This window comes from Pelmatolapia mariae, linkage group LG13 (assembly GCF_036321145.2).
Source record: "Pelmatolapia mariae isolate MD_Pm_ZW linkage group LG13, Pm_UMD_F_2, whole genome shotgun sequence".
Taxonomy (NCBI): Eukaryota; Metazoa; Chordata; class Actinopteri; order Cichliformes; family Cichlidae; genus Pelmatolapia; species Pelmatolapia mariae.
Window position 1 is genome coordinate 5,376,647 of NC_086238.1, and position 17,864 is coordinate 5,394,510.

The 17,864-nt window shown below is 38.7% G+C and overlaps 1 protein-coding gene across 4 annotated transcripts in view; it reads left to right on the forward strand.

The window, feature by feature from the left end:
* Window positions 1–8,363: 8,363 nt before the first annotated feature.
* oprm1 (opioid receptor, mu 1) overlaps window positions 8,364–17,864 on the forward strand; it is a 40,394-nt gene continuing 30,893 nt past the window's right edge. For all 4 annotated transcript variants that reach the window (XR_010095449.1, XR_010095450.1, XM_063492013.1 and 1 more), the window contains exon 1: window positions 8,364–8,950. Coding sequence is in view for 2 of the 4 variants with exons in the window: in XM_063492013.1 (XP_063348083.1) it covers window positions 8,709–8,950 (242 nt within the window). In the remaining 2 variants the exon portion in view is untranslated. The remainder of the gene's footprint in view (window positions 8,951–17,864) is intronic.

Sequence of the window (17,864 nt, forward strand, 5' to 3'; positions counted from 1 at the left end):
CACTTGGAGCAATAATCTTTATTAGCAGCTGCCAGCGTTTTGTGGCTCTTCTTGCCTCAGGTTTTACTGTCTGACTAATTGGACTAGCTGGATGAAGCCTGAGAGGAAAAACCTGCAGACTGCTCAGTACAGGAAAAGCATATTATCTCCTCTTCCAGCCCAATTACTATATATGCAATAAACATGACCTCTAACCCAGTGGTAATTGTCATATATAGATATTTTTGAAAGGGAGAATACAAAAGAAGAAAGAACACTGCATTGTGTTGGATTGTGTCAATCTGACATTCTGGTCTTAATAGTAATTCTTCCTAATTTAAAGTGAATGCTCTCATTTTTATGAATCTCTTTGTCATTTTTAACTCATGATCACAAAGGCAGTAAAGACCATGCTCTCACATGCAAGGTATGACATCTCTGTGTATCAAGCTGAATATGAGTTTAAGCGGGATTATCACATTATTAGTGGAGTATTTTGCTGGACTTCCATCAGTATAAAAGCATTTTCACCCTCATATGTTATTTTTGCAAATATATATTGTGACAAACCCAGGGCATTAGGTGTCTCTTTTGGATTTTGTGTTGTGGTTTGTGCTGTGCTTTGTTCTGCAGGAGCTGATTGAGGTAGCTGGCTGCACGACCTACACCTGGGCCCAGTGAGCCTGGCTGTTAAAGCTTTCTTCTTTCTGCAGCGGGTCTCTCACTTGCTCTCTGATTCTTTTTGCTTACTGGCCTGATTTGGACACCAGCTTCATAGGCTGGATCAGCTCAGCTACAGCAGGTGTTTTTGAGTTGTTTGTGTTTCCCACAGACTCTGCCACACACCCATACATGCTTTACACAGCTGATTTGCTGACACACACATTCACTTTAATTATGTTCTGCAAATACATCAACCTTTACTAGTTACTACCTCATTCAGTCTCTGTCTCTTTTGTTGCAGCCCGTGAGCCAGGTTGCAAAACAATATTAATGTGCAGTGCAGGCAAACATTCACACGATTCTCCGCTGCTCATTAGACAACTTACAATCTTTGCACTCTCTGAGTTTGTAAGATGCAGTCATGATTCTGTTCCTCTTGACCCACTGAACAAATCAGTATTTTGATCTGCCTTTAAAGCTTTGACTGAATGGACATACAGACTGGGAACAGCTTAGAGCTCAGTTACTTCAGGTATTAGATGCTGTTTAAATTGCAGACTTTGTCCCTGACAAAGATTGCTAATCAGCATCTAGAGTTCATTTTTGTATTTAATGTGTTTTTTATTCATTTGCTTCTAAAAAGCTTCTCCCTGCTTTGCAATATGATTTGTGATAAAAGAAAAAATTCCACAGTCAAAACACCCATTTTAGTTGGAAGAAACATGTTTTAATTCAAGTATTTGTTCTGAATACATAACAGCATTCACTTGAGATTACATCACAATAGCCATGTGCTGTGCAGACTCAAATGCCTCATGCATTTAGGTGGTTACATAAACCTGCAAAGATGAAGCCTATTTCTTCAAATTCAAGATGACAAATAGGTGTAGCCAGCTAGAATGAATAAACATTTGTCTGGTATAAACAGATCTAAGTCTGAGTATGGTAAGAAGATATCTGAGAAAACACTGGAGGTCGTAAGAGGAATGTGTCTACCCGGTGATGCATGTGTCCCCTTCTGCGCTTGGTAACAGATACCAATCACAGGATGACTGCGTCCTTCTAAAAGTTTTACAGGAGGCAGTTTAAGGTATTTTTAGCTTGATGAAAAAACATTGTATTTATACTTTGCAGTAAAAGTTGTTGGAGTTGTGTATAACTTCAATTTCTCCAGATCAAAAAGGACTAAAGCATTTCAAACTGAATGACAGAAGTGTCATATATATATATATATATATATATATATATATATATATATATATATATATATATATATATATATATATATATATGCTGATTTTTGCTACATTGTAGCTGCTTCAGAAGTTACACTACATGTTTTCCTTACAAAAAAACGGCAAGGTTTCAAGATGCTTTTACCAAACGCCTACAATGAAGTCAGTTAGAGTTCTGCTCTATACACTGGGCTGAACGATGCATTCAAGTGGAGTAAGAAAACCCCCCCGAAAATAAACATGCACCATACAAATTTTTTTTGAGCTGAGATTTGATCTGTAAGGTACAAGAAAGAAATGCAGCTGGTCTGTTTGACTGTGTTTGATGCCTGTGGTCAAATTTCCATTCAAATTTTGGCCAAATTTAAACAGAAAATCTGCACAAAGATGATGAATGCATTCATCACCCACTCCGGGAATTAGCATCTTGTTTGATTGGAATAAACAGATGGTGGTGCTAATTCTCCAGCCTTTAAACCACTCCAGAAAAGGGGAAAACAGTGAAATGACGCAATTAAAAGAACAACTAATCTTAAGGAATTATGATCTCTATGTTCATTTAAAATGTCAGTTTCATACAGCTGTAGTCTCATCACTCCACAAAAATCTGATATTTTGCACTCTGTTAAGTGGCATGTTGCATTAATGTTTTTAAACAATTTGTATAAAAATGGTAGGCTGAAACATTTCCAGTGTCGGTCAGTCTCAGGTTTACTTTTTTGTGTGTTTTCTTTTCTGTTTAACATAATTACAAACCTGTATTTTGATCTGTCATATGTTTTTTATTCAGGATTCAATGATTTTTAAACATACCACATACCTTCCTTTCTTTTGTTTCCCACAAACCTCATCTTTGCCCTCCTGTCTTCAATCTTCATTCATATTATTTCAATAGAGATGGAGATGACAAGTACAGAATAAAAAGTGTCACAGGGACAGCGGTCAAACTTCGTGTACCCTCTTGAGGTGCTGAGGATGTCACATTTTTAGTGTTTTTGCCTTTATTGGATAGGGCAGACAGACAGATAGATAGACTTACAGATATACAACACCAATTGAGCTATACTGGTGTCTAAGCATGACTTTTATTAGTTAGCTGAAACATATTATGTGTTTTAACATCAGAGATTCTCAGTATATATTTCTGCTAAGTGTCTTTTTTAAGAAAAATAAACTTGTGAAAAGAACCTGGGATTTGAGGGATTTAATGAGGCTGGGAGGAGTTGTAAAAATAAAAATAAAATAAAATTGTTTAGATTGCTTGACACTGCACCATGTGGTTACATCCTGTTTAAACAAGCAGGTGATGTGCTGTGAATTTGATGTACTTGCACTACAGGATCAACAACCACCTGTGGAGCATATGAGGGTATTTTCTTTGTGAGATGCAATGTAATTCTCACCATGGCAACAGGACAGAGCCCCTACCACCAACCACTTCACCCAAGATGCATAAATGAGGCAGCACTGCTTCAGAGGAATTACAATATTACACAGTGTAAGAATTTCTAAAAGCATTCAACATCAGAAACTTAATTCTTCAAACCATTTATTCAAGTGGCTCTGCCACAGAAGCCAACTGCATACAACTGCATTTCACACATACAAAAAACCCCCAACAAAAACTGATGTTGTGTGAAATGTGAATAAAAACAGAATCCAATGATTTGCAACTCTCAGAAACCCATATTTTAGAGCATAGAAAATATATCAGATGTTTAAACTGAGAACATATGCTACTTTAAGAAAGACATTAGGTCATATTGAATTTGATGGTAGCAATATATCAAAAGTTTTGAAGGGCACAAAGAAAGGACGGAAAAGTGACACTGCAAAGAAACAGCTGCAGGAACATTTTTCAACTAAATAGGTTAACTGGCAACATTTCAGTAATACTGGGTCTAAAAAGAGAGATTTTACACAGGTATTAAGTCAAAGAGGTTCACTAATTGGCAACAAATTTGTGTTTAGAAATAGTGGCACAATTTAAGAATAAGCATAATTCAACAGTAACCCTTGTGGTGTCCTCGGATCAAAAATGGTCCGTAGGTGAATGGCAATCAAGCATATGGGAATCCCGAAGACACCACAAGACTATGTCATCATTTACATCAAAATAGTAAGTGAATCTGGAGAAATTTCTGTGTGCAAGGGAAAAGGACAAATTTCATTATTGTATGCCCATGATCTTCAGGCTTTAGGCACCACTGTATTAAAACAGGCATGATTCGGTCATAGAAATCACTGCACTGCCCTTCCAGAAATGTATTACTCACAAATGCAGGTTAAAGCTTGATCATCCAAAGAAGCAGCCATGTGTGAACACTATCCAGAAATGTCACCATCTCTTAAAAAAGCTCATTAAAAATGGATTGAAGCAAAGTGGAAAACTCTGGTCAGACAAATCAAAAGTCAAAATTCTTTTTGGAAAACACGGATGCTCCATCCTCTGTACTAAAAATGTGGGGGACCATCCAGCTTGTTTTCTTGTTGCTTGTAATCACCTGCTCATTCTTACTCAGTCTCTTTTCACTTCTCCTTGTCGCCTGCTCTGTGTACCCACAGAAAACACACTCAACTGGAAACTAACTCAACTGTCATCTGTGGAAACCTCCAGCTCCTCCTGCTTGCATCTGCCATCTCCGCCAACTCTTAGATACCCACCAGCTGCCCACAAACTACCTCCATTCACTCCTAACTCAAGTGAAACTGTTAATAACCACCTGAATTTCTCACATGAATCATATTCCTGTTTAAGACTCCAGTTAAGTTCTTTGTCTCGTCTCTGATGGAACTCCCATGTTCAAGCCTGTAGTGCTGTTGAATCTCCTAGCCAAATGCCCTCTATCTGTAAACCAATCACTCCTTAACAATAAACACTCTAAACCTGCCAGCTGCTGTCTGAGTTTGTTCTCGGGGACTGCTTTTTGCCAAAAGAAAAAAACCCCACAGCTTCCAAGTAGAAGAGTCCGAGTGCTCAGCTGGCCTTCCTGCAGTCCAGACCTTTCAGCAATTGAAAACATTTAGAGCATCACAAAATGAAAAATGCAGTAAAGAGCACCCAGGACTACTGAGTAGCTGTGGGACAACATTCCTCTTACAAACGTCCAGCAAATTCTGTTTATGGACTGTTGTTTAAAGAAGGAGTAGTACAGACTGGTAAACATGGCCCCATCCCAACTTTTTGACACACGTTGCTGCCAGCAAATTCAAAATGAGCTAATGCGCTAAGAAGTTTTTATAACACATTGTGGAAACAATACTGGGATCCATATTACAAGAGCTAATAGTACCTGCAATAGCTCTGTAGTAACTGCACCTTTTACAGTTTTCTGACAGACAGCCTGTCCAGGGTATCAGTCTATCACAGAGCTGACAGCTGGGATAGGCTCCTCTAACCCTTTTCTCAGTGCCTGCAGAAATCCCTCTAAAACCAGAAAATCGGCTGATCCGACTTATGATCAGATAATTGTAATCTGTGAAGGACAGAAAGAAAGTGATGCGGTTTCTCATCACTCGTTGGCTGCACTGCCCAAACTAATAAGAATTAAAATCCAACGAGAAGTCAGAGAAGCTCATAAAGTCATACACAGGACAAATTACTTTGTTTTTTTTAAACGATATTAGGCAGCCATGAGTTTTATTTATTATCAGAGTAGGCTTCTTTAATTGGATTCATCATAAACACAGGTGGGATTAAGAAGGATTAAGCTTCTTGAAGCGAGTGTTGTTGTGATTTGGTGCTATATAAATAAAATTAAACTGAATCAGCAGTGGTTGGCATAGCTTGACATCAACTTTGTTTTAAAATAGGTTTAAACGTGTTAATATATTTTTTCCTCCACTTCGGAACTGTTTTGTAAGAAAGTAAACAATCATAAATAACCTACTGCATGGCAGCCACATGTAGTTACCTATTAGTAATGTTGATTGGCTCATTGCTCTTATGTCTGGTTATCTAATAAATAGAACTAAATAAATTTTATTTTAATCTTAATATTATTTTATTTATTGTTTTACATAAAACCCTCAATATTTCTTTATTCTAAGCTTTCTGCTGGATGATGGTGGAAAAATACTGGGTTTAAAAAGCTGAAGGTTTCCTTAAAAGTTGACTTTGTATTTATAACCTGAACTCTAGTTAGGTTGCTGAAACCCCCAAATCCCCAGAAACATTACTCAATACATGAAGTCATGTTCTTTCAGAAGTACAGCTCTGGAATTAAGTGAGCCATTCCTAAATTGATTCCCACATGAATATCAGGGAACAAAATCTGAAGACCAAAAAACAGAGTCCTGAATTAGACATATGAATAAGCTAACAGTCGCTTTCTTTATCTTTTTCTTTAAATGAATTACTATCATTAAGATTGGCATAACAAGTCTGTCCATGAAATTTTGCTGTCATCTGTGCTCTGTCTTAACAACGAGTGTAGCACCTCTTGGTGCAACACTTCTCAGTCTTGCACCGCTGAATCATGAACATATCACTGCAAAACACATTTAGAAAGGAAGCTGACCTTTTTGAAAAGGGCACTCAGCCATAAGCTCACAAAAGCCTTGTGGCCACAGAAGTAAACCTGTTTCTACTATTAAAGTCAGAGCTAAAAGGAAACAGTTTTTATAATGTCACAACCAAACAGTGTGGCAACAAAGAAATGTAACATCATCTCCTAAAAGTCTTCATACATAACTATAACATTTGTAGCATCATAAATGATTTTCAAATATGTAAATAGGACTTGATGTTAGTTAACTTATTTAAACTTGCAAATGAGCTGATGCACCAAACATATCTGCCCATGCATATGAATTTAAATCAACTGCAGAATTATTCAGTGCATTAATGATTATGTTTAGACACTTACAAACCAAAGCAGTCTTTAACTGATCTTAGTCAGAGTGCTTTTGCCGTCTAAACATTAAAATATATATGTATATGAACAGGATTCAGCATCTGAACCGTGGACTACGGTGATTACGTCCACCATTCACCCTAAACATCACTGCGGCACTTCATTCTATCAAAACTGCGGAAACACTTGTATTATAAAAAACCATGTTCTTCTCCAAGTTTTCCAAGAAATTCCCACTGTTCAGCCATCAGTGGATTTTTTAATCACAATCAACAAAACACTTTAGCAGTATAACTGAAGAATACTGGGTTGAGCTTGTCAGCCTTAGCTGAAGTGATAAAACTGTTCTTTCACAAAAACAGCAGAAATGCTCCCTTTTTTAATCACTTAACACACAGATGAATTAAGCTTTCAAGTTTTTCTTACTGTGCAATTTGTGTTGATTAAAGTGTTTGCAAGTAACAATTTTACAGCAGTGACTTTGAGTACCAGTAATGATCATGTTGAAAAGCTTTACTCTGGAGCCTTTGGCACATTTGTTAAATGATCTTTTGTCATTTTTGAAGCTATGTGAAACTGTAATGAGACAAGTGGGGACATTATCTCGATTAAAATCAATTCCTATTGGATTATGCCATGCTACATTCCCCTGCTTGGCTCCCATAATTAGAATAAAGCACAGAAACGGAAATCAGAAGTGAGAAGCCTCATCAAAGCGCTACATGTGCAGGCATGGGTGACTTGACAGATAATCACGAGTGTTCTCTTTGTGTCCTCAGACAATGCTGTGAGCATTTTATTATCCTACAGGTACTACACAAGCAAAGACTATCACTGTAATGCTTTACTTTAAAACAAACGTGGTGACAGACACAGTAAATGTCCTGCAAACTGCTGCTCATAGAAACTGATACCACAGCTGACCTGAGAAGCATTTTCTGGTGGTAACAATAGCCTGTTTCTTAGCTGGTTTTTAAAAATGTCCAGTCAGAATGAAGAAAGAAAGAACCAAGAAGAGGTGAAAAAAGGAAGAAAGAAGAGGAATAAGGGAAGAAGGATGTGAATGAAGAAGGAAAGTAAATAAAAATTTGGGAAAGAAAAATGTAATGCGTAAAACACAGAGAAAACAGAAAGAAATGAATGTAAAGAAAAAATACTGAAGTACTGAAGGAACAAAGATGAGCAACATAAATTTCCCAATGACAGAAAACTAAAAGAAGAGGGGGGAAAGTGAGATAAGAGAAAGGAGATGTTAACGTGTAGAATGAAAAAATAAAGGAGCAGGAAAGTTAAAAGGAAGGGGAAGTGGTCAAAAAAGTATATAAGAAATGAAAGAAAATATATAAAATATTTTTAAAAATTATAAAAATATATGTTTAAACCCAAAATGGTCAAAAGAGTGAGCAAGGGAAGAAGGGAAAACACAACTGGGGGGTTAAAGGTGGAAAATGAGAAAAAAGAAAGAAAGAAAGAAGGAAGGAACGAAAGTAAGGAGACTAAAAGGAAAGAAGGACGGAGCAAGGGGGGACTGAAGGAAGCACAACAAGGCATACGAAAAGGGGTGGGAAGGAACGAATGAGTAGACATGTGCGAACAAAAAGGGGGAAAGAAAGGATAGGAAAGAGGCAGTAAGGAAAAAAGAGAGGAAAGACCCTAGAGTGAAAGAAGAAAGGGAGCGAACTAATTCATTTTCACGTCGTCGCTTCTGTCCCGTGCAGGCTCGCCGTGCTGCGCGAAGGTCGTCAGAAAACTCGTTCAGGCTGTCGTTAACCCTCAAACCGTCAATACGCACGCCACATTCTTCAACACGCTGAGGTTTAACGCCACCGGCGGCCCGTCCCGCGCCTTACAGGCAGAGCTGCCCCGAGCACACGACAGAGAAGCACCCAGCGGGGCATCACAGGCACCGAGTGCGCTCGACAGGCACCTGAGGGGAGGTGAAAAACGCGCCTGCGGTACATACCGGTCGAGGACCATGGACAGCGCCGGCAACTGCTCAGAAGCGGATCAACGGAGCCAGCTGTGCTCGTTTTATAACAGCAGCAGCTTGTGTGGGAACTTCACCGACAACACAAGCTTCGCCGAGGGGAGTAGAGGGAACAACATGGAAATCGACGCCAATCCGGTTATCATAGCGATTGCCATCACCGCTCTTTACTCCATAGTGTGCGTCGTGGGGCTGGTTGGAAACGTGCTGGTCATGTATATCATTGTCAGGTAAGGCGATTAAAAAAAAAGAATGAAAAGAAAAAACTCTTACACTGATATGGGTGGATGTTTGTTCTCAGACTTGTTGCACACAATCAGAAATGACTCCAAATCCTCTTCGGACATTAATTCGCGGGTGTGTGTTTTCGTCGTGTGTTTTTATGAGGCCGAGGTAAACCATGTGCTTGCGGTGTTGACAGCTCAAGCACAGCTGCCGTTCGTGCGTAAAAATGCCTCCAACAACGCAGCAAATTGCTACAGCGCCAAAACCCGAGCTGAGCGAAGGAAAAGGAGGGAAAGAGAAAGAATGAAGGGAAGAGGAGGTGTGCACAAAACACACTACTTTTCACTTTAAAACAGTGGCAGTTGACATCTCTTCATCTGTCGCTTTTAACCACGAGCAAAAATGATGTGATGCTGTGACGTGATGACAGCACGCGCCATGTAAGTCTCGTGTGAACGCACACTCCCCGTTCGATGCTGCTACCTTCTTGTGCGCAAAGGCGTCGGTGTCTTGTGTTCGAGCAAATTCAACGAAAGTCGAGAAATAGTTGGGAATGGTGTTAAAACAAAAACCTGCTAACATAAAGCCTGCAAGTGCTGAAAGTTACACAGGATGCCCGGCTCTGAATCCACACATTAGATGAGCAGATTTGTGGATATTTGCTTTCTAAAAAGATACATAAGCTATATGTTCAAGCATGTTCTCTGTTGCTTCTTACGTATAGATAACCAACCTTCTTGCCAAATTTCACATATCATGTTCACATCTCACTGATACATCTATCTAAAATGCCTTCCCTTCACGGGGTCAGCTTTTATCATTTTAATCACTTGGTACAAGAAGCGCATGTTGATCATACATGTTTAGTCCTACAGACTTAAAATCCGAGGCCACTTGCCTTTTTATTGTCAGCGTAGACCAACTGGAATAATAGAAATAGTTTTAGTTTTCATCGTTCACCACTGATTAAAATAAAACACTTCTGCCTACTTCAGTGGACCTCACTGCCAGAAGCAGGATTTCACTGGTCTTTAATTACACATGAACCCCTGACATTTATGTCAGTTAAATGCCCCCTGGTGTTGTGGATTTGTTTATGATATATATATACCCGTATAGACCAGACATATACTCACATATATATCAAAATATATACTTGTATGTACTTTATATATATACCTGCACTGGAGTGTTTATATAATGGAATCACTGTGATAAGCATTTAACCTACGTGTTTAAAATCACAAGACCCACACACCTGGGTCAAATATTATCCACAATTATATTAATGAAGTTTGTGCCACTTGTTGTATGAGCATATGTGATCAATACTGTCTGAATTGAAGTAATTAGGATCAACAAGTAACCTTTCATTGTGTTATGGCCAACGGTGACAAGTCCAAACAGGGTTAAATAAACTTGGCCCTGCTAAGATGCACCTGGGAGCCTCTCTGCCCATCTTCGCTGCCAGAAGGTGGTGAACCGCCCATCTTTAACCAATATGGTAAACAAACTTGGCCTGGCTGAGAGTGCACCTGGGACACTTTTTGCCCATCTCTGTTGCTCAAAGTTGTGAAAAACCTTTCCTTAACGGATATAGTGGCATACCCCTGGCAGCAAGCCTGACAAAGTTGTCAGGAGGATTCATTGTTTTGTCTCTGCATTCGGTTTGATATCTGTAGTTTTGCTGACTTTTGGACTCGATCTGGCCATAAAACTGTCAAAGGGACCCAATTAAAAATGATAGATGCTGGGAACAGTGCTCGGAAAGTTATGGAGTAGTGCCAGAAAGTTGTGTAACGCGAGTGTGGGAGATTAAAGAAGGGACAAAGTGCAAATTGACAACTGATTGGGGAAAAGTATTGACAAATATATTACATCAATAATTGGGGGAGTGTTGTGTAGAGTTAGAAAATACTTATTAGTTTAAATTTAATATGGTCACTGACCCTATAAAAAGATGGGTCAGTAGCTTTTGGGCCAATGTTTGTCTGTTTGTGTTGGTTTTTGATCTGGATGTGCTCACAGCGAACACCCTAGGGAAGCTTTTTGCTTTTTGCTATGTTTTGCTGAACTTGCCCGTTCAATAAAACATAGAACTCTGCTCTTCTCCTGTGATCTTTGTGTTTTTGATTTTAATTGGCATTTAGACGTAGAAATCCACTCCTTCTAACCTGAGCGGTGCTTGAACTATCTTTTAAAATTTGCAACTCAACACTAGCCACTGGAATGCTATGTTATTCCAAACGAGGCTCGTTTAGGTAATAGAAAGAAGCTGGAATGGTGGAACAGGATGAGGATGTAACAAGCAAGAATACCTTAAGGGCTGAGGGAACAAAAACTGCTTGGCAGCCAGTGGTGAAAGTTAGGAGTTAGGAGGACAGAGATAAAAGTGGGGATGGTGAGCCTTCAATTTTTTTCACTTAGTGATTGCCTGTTTAATTGGTCCAGTAGAGTCATTGAAGTGTGACAGTGCAGAGAAATTGCCTTCGTGCAAGTGATTGCCGAGGTGACTTCTCTGGCTATGTTGACTTCCTTCACCGCTAATAGAATATATAACACTTATAATTCTCCTCACTTGTCCACTAATTCAAGGGCAGGTGAACGCTCATGCACACATCATCCCCACACTAATTGCAGTCTGAGTGCTTCCTGAAATACATCTGTTTTCCTAAAGAATGCGCACATCTACGCCGGATGTTTTTTCCTCTCTCCCTTTTTTTTCCACATCTGTGCCGGATGTTTCCTGCACCAAATCACTTGCAGCGAATCTTCTCCCTTCTGCCTCCATAGCAACAAACCTGAGTGAAGAACAATGCAAAACTGTCAAATGTCTTCTGATGTCTGGCATTTATCAGTTGGTGTGTTAAAGCCATCAACACAGACTGTATATGGTGAAGGGTATCACTTTCTCATCCTTGGCTGTTTTACCAAAGCATAATAAAAAGGAACCCACCCAATGATCCCTGGCTTCTCTCCATAGTAATCAGAAGGCTGTAAGTCCTAATCCTGACAGGCAGCCTCGAGCCTGCGCAGGCACTTCTGTGACCAAAAAAGTTTTAAGGATTTGTGCAACTTTTTGAGCAAATGAGACTTTGTGGGAATTGCAAGGACGCTAGAAAATATGTTTAATTTTCACAAAAACCACAGTCCACCAGGGTCATTAGCATTCATTATTCTCTTTGTCTTTCTCCCCTTCTCTGCATGTCTTATGTTCTTTTCTTTCTGTCAGCAGATTGAGAGTGAACTGCCATTTAGCTAATGATACACTGTGGATATTTACTTGCAAACAGAAATGTAGTCTTGAATTCTCTGTCCCCATCGAGCCGTAGTTGAAAGTAGTTTGTTGAAATTAAAAAAGAGACATCAGCTGCTGAGGGATATTTCTCCCGCTTGCAGTCTGAATAATGATAACCTTAACGCTATCAAACATTTATCTCTCTTTCACTCTTTATCTCTCTGTCCTTTTGCTCACTCTTATGGCCCTTCACAAAACTCTGCAAACATCCGCAAACTTCTCGCAAGCAAACAGACATTAACAGAGATCCGCACGCTCAATTGGGAAAATCGATTGCGGATGAACAGAAACTGCTGGGCTCTACAAGGAGTGTGCTGCCGGCGCTGAGTGCTTCCTGTTACCATGGAAACGCAAGGAGGTGTTTTGAGCGTGATGAGTGCAAAGTGACTCCATCACCACCAAACCGAACCCCATCTATCCTCATGAGGAGCTAGAACTAGTTGGGCACATTTATCAGCTTTCAGTGTTTCCTAAACTGTAATTGATTGAACATCTGCAGGCTGACCTGCATGCATCCAACCACTGCTGCTTCCTCTGTACTGCATATAGCTCCACAACAGATGGCATTTCTGATGGTACTCTAACACTCTAAGTTCTGCATATCCCCGTTCATACAAGAGCTTCTCTCCAGTGACATGAAACATGAAGAATCTATAAAAAACTAATTGCTTGGGTCCCCGCTAATGGGTTTTTCATAGCTACCTGAAAAGCTAAAACAAGATAAGAAACACACACCTTGGTATGTGCTTTATTGCTGAGCAAGCAACAGTCAAAAAGATATGCTTAACAAGCAAAATCTAAATGGTATTACCTTTTAAATTCAGTCTGTAAAATGCATTTTGGCCTCGCAGGCCTTATATAAGATTTCACTTTGGTTATTCCAGAGAGATTAAATGTCTGTTTCAGAATGAGTTAGACAAGTAAGTCTGGTTTTTTGTAATAAAAATCCCCTTTGTGTTAATCTTCTCTCAGCAAGAAGCACTGTAGGGAAGGGCCAAGAGGGTAATGGTCCCAAAACAACTACAGCTTCAAAAGAACTACTTGATGTGTATAACCAAGACAGAGTGCACTAGCTTCATATTGACTTTATCTGAACTAAACAGATCCCGGGGGCCTTTACTTCAAGTCTACTGTAGTTTGGAGAGGTGGAATAGTTAGATACATTAGCTTTAAATGTACAGTGCTTAACAAATTTGTTAGACCATCTGTCATAAAACTGGAAAACACAAATATTTTAGAAATCTAGGAAAAGCATGTTTAAAACGAATCATTTAATTCTTATTTATTATGTAAATAACAAACTGAGTTTACATTTTTATCATCAAATTTCAGCTTCTTAGAAGTCAGAAGTTAGTCAAGCAATGCATTCAACCACTACAACTAATTTTTCTGTTCAGGAATGCAAATAAATAACTGAAATTTGAAATCATCAAAAACGTGTGCTTTATTATGTGTTCTTTTTTGTGAAACTATGAGTTTGAAAATTCAGAGATTATTATTATAATAATGATATTTTAGAATTTAAAAAATCCTTTCCGTTAACGAGCTTGTTCATACTGGTAGAGCTACCATTGCACCTGATGGTGGCCAAATAAATGTGTTATGCACTATGTTTGTGGACACAGCAGCTCCTTTAAAACAGCTCCATTTTGTGCAGAATAAAAATCTGACATTGTGTTACAGATAGTAACCAACAATTAGCAGGAAGTGGATTGTGTGGGAGGAGAATGACCTGTACCTCATTAATACAAAGTTGGTTGCTGGGTATGCATACTGAAAAAGGCGAAAAACTGCAGGAGCCCTCAAGATTGACTTGTTTTTCTCTAGATCTTAAATGTTCTCTATGATGAGTGTTGGTAGGTTGTGGTGGCTTGGGAAGCAGACACCTTTCATGTGAATTTTTGAGCATCCTCATGCATGATAGATGTGACTTCTAAGGCCTCTTTATAAAACAGATTTGTGAGAACGTTTGATCTTTCTATAACTTAAGCACAAAAACCACATATAACACTTTAAACACTTTGATTTGAAAATCTCCGTAGGGGTATTGCATATGCGTCCCAGCCTGTGGTGAACTTTACTCAGGGACACTCTAATGAGCTTGATATTTAGCTTCGTTTATCTAACCAAATATTTTTTCTCCCACTAAATGGTATGTGTTGCCTGGCTTTTTCTTCTTCTCGTTTTAGTTTATGGCTATATTTGGGCTGATGTTATATAAGAACAAATCATAATTCAGATGCTGTCAGTTGAGGCTGATTTAAGATTTACAGATTAGAGCTGCACAACTTACAATATTTATAGACTTGGTTTTTGTTTCGCTAATCTTTTTGGAATCAAATGGGAGCCATTCTAAATCTATAAACAACCCCTTCTAGAGTTGCTCTGCAGTGCATGGATTTTTCCAGGTACAGCCATGAGATCGTAAACTGACTAAATCAACAGCAGACACTCGCAACAAAGCTACCAGCAGATTTGTATTCCTCCGTGGTTGTACTTGACACATACTTCTCTTCTTCAGCCAGCATCTGAGAAATGGTGTTTCAACCTCTTTTTTGTAACAGCTGGACATGCAGCAATCATGTTATATGGCTTTGATTGCTGATAACCAATGACAACGGAACATCTTGATAATTGCCTCTTGCGTGCAATTACCTTGTTTGCCTTTGAGTACAAACTCACCTAGAACAAAATGAGTGAAGACAAATTTATTTATGGAGTAACATTCATCCTTAGCAACAATAAAACTATCAGCTGCAAATGAAGAGTGATTGTTTGACTCGTGCATTTACGAGACGCCATCTGAACCTCAGTGATCATCGCTATAATCAGTGAGCAGGAGACTGACAGCACAGCGTGAACTTCAGAGAGACGGGAATTCAGCTTGCTGCGTCATGCTAAATTTGTGTATGTGCGCACAACAGGGTGGTACAGAGTCTAATATCTTGCTAAGGAGACAATTGTGGGTAGAGCATGCAGAGAACTAATTAGCCTGTCCTTCCTGTGTGTGTGTGTCTGTGAGTGATGAGTTCCCAAACACCACTGGACACTGCTGGAGAATTAGAGCTCTGTCAGTCTGCTTCCAGGAGCAGGTGTTCTGTTGAATTTAAAGACCGAACGAAACGAAGAAGTTAGACGACAACAGCGAGCGCTTCACCAGACTGTGGAGAAAGCAAAATGGGGTTTTGTTGAGTAACGTAATGACAGGCTCTTACTGTAAGCACTGAGAGGATGAAGGAATGATGATTAATTAAGAGGAAACAAAAGACTGATTTTGCGTCTTTCTGTACTCGATGATTGATGGGAGCTCTTGGCTCTTTTGTCCATCTGTCATTTCTAAAGTGACTCACTCTCTTACCCTAACTCTGCTCTTTATACTCTATGACAGGTGCTGTAAAACACGTCTCTTTTCATCAAGGCTGACTTTTCAATGAGATCGGAAGGATCTGTTCTTCTGTAGCTCTTTATCTTTTTATTTTAAAAAAAGTATGACTTGCCTTTAAATTCATTTATTGCCACAACTCACAAAAAGATAAGCAAGTAAACAAAGCAAAGAGGGCATGCGATGACCTCATCTGAAGTGAAATTCATCACATGTTGACAGTTGACAAATATTTTCACAGCTCTGTCGCACTTCCTGATAGAGGTCAAGTACTTCACATAAAGCAGACCTTAAAAAGGTAAAGCAGACCACAAGCAGCAGAACTTAACAAGGTCTGCTTTATATTTAAAAGGATGTTTCTAAAGGAAAGACTTGGGATTTTATTTTATCTATTTCCATATTTGTTATTTCTCAGGATGGAAACTCATTACCAGAGTGAATCACATTGAAGTGCACAGAAATTGCAAACACCATGAGCAGGGCACAATACAGACGTTTTTGAATACACGCAGTTTGTGTGATTTATGTCATTGTGGTCCAGATAACCATATTTGGAGATTGTCTGAAGTGTTTTGCAAACTAAATGCAAGCATACCCAACTAGGCCAAGTTCTCATTGTGGTTTTCATCACAAGATGGACAATATTTTCCTAACACATGAATTTAATGTCTGCAAATACCTGTCACAGCTGCCAAATTTCAGCTCAGCTATAATTTGATAACAGCTTTAACTGTTTTAATAAACTACTTTCGTTTTCTGTTGCACCCATATTGGATAGTTTCCATTCCTGATGCCATATTTTACAGGCTAATTAAGTGCTTGCATTAAATTGGTTTAATTAAATTCTTGGCTTCACTACTTTTTTTAAACAAACTAATTTAATAAAAGCAGTTTTAATGACATGCTAGTGGCAGATTATTAAAAAATGATTATATTATATTTTGCTGACAGGACAAAGACTGAAGTGCTTACAGATTTCAAGCTAATGATACAAAATATAACATTAATTACATTATTAAGTGTTGCACACGTTCATGATTTTACAATAGTTTTTGTTTACTTATCTTTGCAGTGAGCCATTGACCTAAGAGTTGTTAGGTTGGACAGTGAATTATCATTAATATGAATTAATGTCTAGACCAGCATTACATCTTATTTCAGCAGCACAAAAACTTGCATCCTATTACGTCAGAAAACCTTCCAAGAAGACAGAGTAAAGGTACATTTTTTATGACTTAGTTTAGATTGCACACATATCCTATTTTATTTTACCTTGAGATTCATTATATATTTTAGCATTTAAGAAAATGTTTGTTTTTTTTGGAAAAATTACATTTCAATATGGCACGTACATACAATCAAAGGGCTTGGTTGTTTGTTTTTTGACAGCTGTTGCATGCAGCTAAACTTAAAAATACTGCAAGTTCTAAAATGGAAACCAGTGAATGGTTTTCCTCTTTTGAATATTTATTATTACTCATTAAGAAAGCAAAAGTATCTCTTATTCAATTACTCGATTAATTGATGGAACAATCCATAGATTACTTGATTACTAAAAATAGCTGCAGCCCTAATATATATTGCCAAAAGTATTCACTCATCTTCCTTCCCACGTATGTGAACTCGAGTGGCATCCCATTCTTAATCCATAGGTTTTAACAAGATATTTGCCCACCCTTTGCAGCTATAGGAGGTTTAAGATTATGTATTTGGGAATTTTTGACCATTCTTCCAGAAGCTCATTTGTGAGATAGTAATGTTGTATGAGAAGGCCTGACACGCAGTTTCTGCACTTATTCACCCCAAAGGTGTTCTATCAGGTTGAGGTCAGGACTCTGTGAAGGCTGCTCAAGTTCTTCCACACCAAACTCCCTCTTCTATATCCTTATCGACCTTGCTTTTTGCTTTGGTGTGCAGTCATGTTGGAACAGGAAAGAGCAATCCCCAAACTGTTCCCAGAAAGCTGCAAGCATAAAATTGTCCAAAATGTATTGATATGCTTAAGAGCTCCTGTCACTGGAAATGAGGGGAAAAGCCTGAATCCTGAAAAGCAAACCCACACCATAATCCCCCCTGGCAACCACCAAACCCATCGTCAGGGTTGTGAGTGAGTAAATACCTTTGGCAATGTTGTGTACTTTCTCCTTTGGTTTGAAAACCAAGATGGCATCATGTCTGTACTGTGTTTTGTGAATCGGTTATCGCGTAGCACTTACTACCTTTTTCATCAACAAGTCAA